Here is a 5,744-nt window from a genome sequence, read left to right as displayed (position 1 = left end):
TACATTCTTATATTTAAGATCGTGTCTTAAATACATATTTAAAAACATTTTAACTAATAAAATGATTCGTACGGATGTTATACATATCATATTATGGTTAAAAATATTTGAGAATTTATTTGAGAATTATTTAAGACAATCTTTAAATATAATAACATACTATGAACAAGCCTTAGTGCGCACTCAGTGCACACTAGTGCAAGCAACCGAATTCGCTATTAAATTCAGCGTAGGCAAAAATCATTTGCACATGCGCGAGATAGGTATGTAACCAATCGCAACACTGATTTTCTATCTTACTTCCTCTTTCCATTTTCGCTCTTTCTCAACCATAGAAAGACAACATAACCTGCAAAAAGTTTTATTTTGGCGGTCTGGGAGTACGCATGTGTCCACAAAAACTTTGTTGAACTACCTATTTTTCTGCGAAGTCGTATTGTTTCAGTGGTGCGCATTATATCTCTATATCTCTAATTTCTTTACCCTGGTAATATGTCACTTTTATTTTTTATAATTGAAGGAAATTATAGACAAAAGGAAAAGTATGTCGGCTCGTGAATCAAATGCATGGTGTATTGTAAGAGAATGCAACAAAAATATAGGGAAAAAACGACACTTCTTTAGTTTTCCAAAAGAACATGACAGGTACAATTTCATTGTACTTATTATACTTTAGCTACGTTTCGATATTCACCACCAGTACTGTACATTTATAATATATGTAAAATGAACTATAGATTTTCAATATTGGAAGTGAATATTGGGTAATTATCCAGTTTAGCGGCCTCACCTCCGATTTCAATGAAAGTAGGCTCAATCGACGCGTTTTTGCATGCCAAATAACTTTTTCTTCTGACAAAATCGTCGCTCTTTACTGCGAAGCGAGATATTAATAGACAAAGTTGAGGGCGTGTTAGGTTAGAAAATCTGTCATACCGTCTATCTCTAGCTATGTAACTGGGGGGCTTCGCCCCCCAGACCCCCCTATCACGGAGGGTGGGAGCTACAGTCTTTTGTGAGAAATTCACTCTTTAGCTTAATTAAGCATAAGCACATAAGTTACATAGCTAGAGATAGATGGTATGACAGATTTTCTAACCTAACACGTCCTCAACTTTGTCTATTAATATCTCGCTTCGCAGTAGAGAGCGACGATTTTGTCAGAGGAAAAAGTTATTTAGCATGCAAAAACGCGTCGATTGAGCCTACTTTCATCGAAATCGGAGGTGAGGCCGCTAAACTGGATAATTACCGAATATTGGAATGCAGCCTTTGAAACAAAATAAAAATTTGTACTATATAAAGTATTTCTGCAATATTTCCACATTATTAAGTTTACTTAAATAAACACATGTGTATATTATACTTATTTATAATCAAAATTCGGTAAATATTTATAGATGGTTACAATGGATACATGCATGTGAAAGATCAGATTTGAAAGTAATGGGTGCAGAATATGCTTATCGTACTTATCGACTATGCCACTTACATTTTGAAGAAAAGTGGTATAGAATAAACAAGAGTCGAAGTTATCTTCATCCAGATGCTATACCAACAATATTTTTTGGAAAAAAGAGAGAGTAAGTTCTTACAAATACATATATCTTAATGTATATTTCTTATTCCATATATATATTTCTTATTCCATATATAATTTCTCTGTGTGCGTGTATTTGTACATATTATATACAGCAATATGTCCGCTGTAACAACAGTAATGGAAGAAAATGGAAAAGAGATATATGAAACTAAAGTACCAAATAAAAGAAGGAAAGACAATTTTAATATTTTGGAAAGAGATTGTGAACAACAGGAAAGCAATACGTAATTGAACTTTTAAATATCTTAAATTATACACATCTTCATAATGACTTCTATATTATAAAAGAAGTTACTATTGCAATTTATTTTGAAGCATATATCTGTTTCTTTGCTGTATAATATATTTGGATATGCATATTATACAGACATATGTGTAGCAGCACGAATTTCACAGAAGATTTGGAAAGTGCACGGAACAGAAAATTGCAGCAACAATATGTAAAATGGAAAAAGATAATGAAATCACTGAAAAACGATCAAAGGAACAGAAGACCTCAAAAGAAAATTGAAAATCTGGTAAACACAGAGTCACATCGCAAAGTGCCTGAAAACGAATTACAAACCTTACACCAATTAAAAGGTAAGCTATTTTCATCAACTTTTGCACGATTATTATTAACACAAATTGATTCATTAATTAAGAAGAAACGTGGAAAACGATATGATTTCGAATTTAAACAATTTTCTTTATGTTTATATTTTTTGAGTCCATGAAGTTATAAAATACTTGAAAAAGAATTTTCACTGCCTTCAATACGTACGTTACAAAAATTTACACAAACATGGAAAATAGAACCTAGTATAAATGACAAGATTTTTGATACATTAAAGATAAAATTGCATTAGAACGTCATTGTATCTTGTGTATAGATAAGTCTGAAAGCTCATTTGTTTTACAATGTTTCACAAGATGAAATAATTGGCTTTGAAAATACAAGTAATTGCAATTACCTGCGAAAAATGCATTAGTCATTATGGCACGTAGTATTGCCGGTAAGTGGAAAATACCTCTTTGCTTTTTTTAGTCGAAAGTACTTGTAAATCGAATATATTAAAACCGATTTTATTTGACGTAATATGTAAGTTACGGGATTATGGAGTTATGGTGCATGCTGTACTTACAGATATGGGGTCTAATTTTCTACAGCTGTCTCGAGAATTGAGAATTTCGATACATAATTAAACCTTTTCAGTTGATGGATCCGAAATATTATATATATTCGATCCTCCTCATTTAATAAAAAGAACTCGTGACAATTTATTAAAATATAATATAGAATATGACATTAACAAGGTAGCTTCATGGACTTATATAGTTGACTTCTATAACAGAGATAACAAACAGCGCATAAAACTGGCTCCAAAATTATCGAAAAATCATATCGAACCGACTAATTTCCAAAAAATAAAAGTTAAATATGCGGTGCAAATATTTAGTAATAAAGTAGTTGCAGATATGTGTGCTCAAATATCCTATGGCTTTCTTTCATTTCAGGCAATTGGTACAATAGACTTTATCGATTATTTTGATAAACTATTCGATATTTTAAATTTTTCACCTTTTCAAAGTCCAAAGGAATTTAAACAAGTTTTTACAGGAAGCAAAAACAAATAAAATTTTTAGATGAAATGTTACATTTGTTGAAAAATATTAATGTCATTAATGAGAAAGGATCTCGTATAAAAGTGAAATGCTTTGAATGTTGGCAAATAACTATCAGAAGCATTATACAACTGTAGGAAAAGTTAAAATGTCATAATTTTCCATATATTTACACACGGAGGTTAAATCAAGATTGTCTTGAAAACTTCTTTGGCACCATTAGGCAACAAGGCGGTAATTGTTTAAATCCGACACCAATTCAATTTATTCGCGTCTACAAAAAATTGTTCAATATGAAAATTTTACAACATTCAAAAACGCAAAATTATACATTAGATACAGATCATATGTTAAATTTCATTGGAATGTCACATTCAGGTTCATTAACATCTTCGGAATTTATTCCATGTACAGGTCTAATGGCTCCTGCACACAGAACGTGGTAATGTTTGCCGCGCGGCGGAAGTCCGTGCGACAGCCAATCAATATGTTGTTTTTTCGTAAGAGCTAGAAGGTTATTACGGAAAACAGCATATTGATTGGCTGCCGCGCGGCAAGCATTATCGCGTCCTGTGAACAGAAGCCATTATACTAGATATTCCTAATCACGAATATTATAACATGGAATTGCCTGAAGAAAATGCGTTTAGATATGTATGTGGATACTTGTTAAAAAAATGTATAGAAAGACATACATGTGAAATATGTGCACATTATATTAATGATAACAAGACTGTCTTAGACAACTTTGCTTTATATTGCTCTTTCTGGGCTTACGGTAACACAGAAGAAAATTTATTTGGAAAATTACATATAGCAAGCAATCATTTTTATATTTATGTAAAAAAATTAGAAGAAATATTTGTGAAAACATTTGAAAATAATTGTTTAAAAAAAAATATTGGAAATATTTTATTTAAAAAGGCACAAACCGTACTTTTTGAGGTACCATGTCCCGATTTCCCTACAGTGTATCTAATAAAATTATATTTCGGCATGCGTATCTATTTTACTTTATCTGACCATAATAAATAATGTAAGAGATTAATAGAAAAAGTAGGAAATTTTGAACATTTTACATTTATAACTATTTTCTAATTTGTTTTTACCCTTCATTATTCGCATGTTTTTAATTTTCATATTCTGCAAATATGTTCCTCTTATTGCATGAAAATGTTATTTTCTCTGTTTATACCGTCTACTCTTTCACGTTTGTTTCTTCATACATGTCTTCTGTACAGATCTCACATATTATTTGTATTAAATATCCTTTTTCACTATACCGCAATAAAATTATTTTAATAAATTTTATGTACTATTTGTGTTTTTTCTCATGCTATGCTTCTTCACTACATTGCTATTAATATTTTTTCCCCAGACTTTTCATCAGACTTTAGACCTTATATTTTTCTAGACTATTTTCATATCCTATAAATTTTTTGTATTATTTTGTATTTTATTATATTTATGGGGAAATGTGTATAACGTAAACATTATTTTATTATAAGATAATTTGAAGATAATTTCTTATATGCTTCTCTATTAATTCTTTCCTACTTTATTTCTATCTTATTTTTTATGTTTTAGAATATATGGTGTCAAATGGAGAGTCTTTCGAGTAAACAATCTGTGTGTTAGCAGTTTGACGACAGATTAACAACAATTCAAGCATTATCTGTCGACAGTTCCATAGTTATCTGTATCCGCAATCTGCTGTTGTTCTATCGACAGAACATACTAACAGAATTTTATAGCAGATTAACGGTAGACAACGAGCAGGATCTAAAATATGTTCCATTTTAATACATTAAAATGACAGATCCTATTTCATTTTTATCATCAGTCTGATTATGTCATTAGATCCTGTTATATTTATACCAGCAAGCTGCTTAAGCTTACTTCTTAGAGTCTCTTAGCAACAATAAATACGATTTCGACATATCAGGTTTCAGACAACTTGGATATACATTATCATTTATATACAAGCATATTTATATACTTATTTATATACATACTTCTATACATAATTATATACATGTTTATTAATTTCTTACTATTTCTTATAAAACTTATAATCCTTGCGAAAAAATGTATATATACAAAATCCTTTTTCACAATATGTATTGTGTGTGGTCTCACTATGTTGCCTATGTCACGCCCGACCGACCAGGCTGCCAGCCAGTGATAATTTTTTGTCCAAATAATCCTTTACCTGAGACACTCCAGGTACGAAACCTTTCTTTCCCAGAAGGAAGGCATCACTACCATTCAGACCTTCTTCTAAAGGCGGGATCACAAAAGCTCAGCAGCAGTCAGTTAGAGTCAGGTGCCGGGATCGAAAGTCCAAAGATAGTCCTCACCTCTAAATCCCATTTCTCTAATTCACTAATTCTAAACCTTAGTTCCTTCTAATTCTTAAGCAATTAACTTTAGGTTATCTTTAACATTCTTAAATATTTACGAGCGTTTTATTCTAATGCATAATTCTTTAGTTTGTTAAACAGTTTATTTTAGTTATTACGTCACTTCCGTTACT

General features: G+C 30.9%; 1 protein-coding gene across 4 annotated transcripts; it reads left to right on the top strand.

Moving 5' to 3' along the window:
* Positions 1–303: 303 nt before the first annotated feature.
* Positions 304–5,738, top strand: LOC116846256 (52 kDa repressor of the inhibitor of the protein kinase-like). 4 transcript variants are annotated; one of them, XR_004378445.1, is made up of 7 exons: positions 304–447; positions 521–645; positions 1,401–1,583; positions 1,696–1,827; positions 1,971–2,185; positions 3,101–3,442; positions 4,796–5,738. XR_004378445.1 is itself a non-coding variant. In XM_032819848.1 (6 exons), the coding sequence occupies exons 2-6, from the start codon at positions 545–547 to the stop codon at positions 3,133–3,135; spliced, it is 666 nt and encodes a 221-aa protein (XP_032675739.1). In that variant the 5' UTR covers positions 304–447; positions 521–544; the 3' UTR covers positions 3,136–3,831. The 4 variants fall into 4 exon arrangements, 3 of the variants coding, with proteins under 3 accessions (XP_032675739.1, XP_032675741.1, XP_032675742.1); XM_032819848.1 differs by lacking the exon at positions 4,796–5,738 and having other exon boundaries at positions 3,101–3,831; XM_032819850.1 differs by lacking the exon at positions 3,101–3,442 and having other exon boundaries at positions 311–447; positions 531–645; positions 4,796–5,734.
* Positions 5,739–5,744: the final 6 nt, after the last annotated feature.

Source organism: Odontomachus brunneus, unplaced genomic scaffold, assembly GCF_010583005.1.
Source record: "Odontomachus brunneus isolate Ranch 3 - 2012 unplaced genomic scaffold, Obru_v1 Obru_scaffold_062, whole genome shotgun sequence".
In the NCBI taxonomy this organism is placed as follows: Eukaryota; Metazoa; Arthropoda; class Insecta; order Hymenoptera; family Formicidae; genus Odontomachus; species Odontomachus brunneus.
Note: the sequence above shows the minus strand (reverse complement) of the source record. Positions and strands in the feature narration are given on the sequence as shown.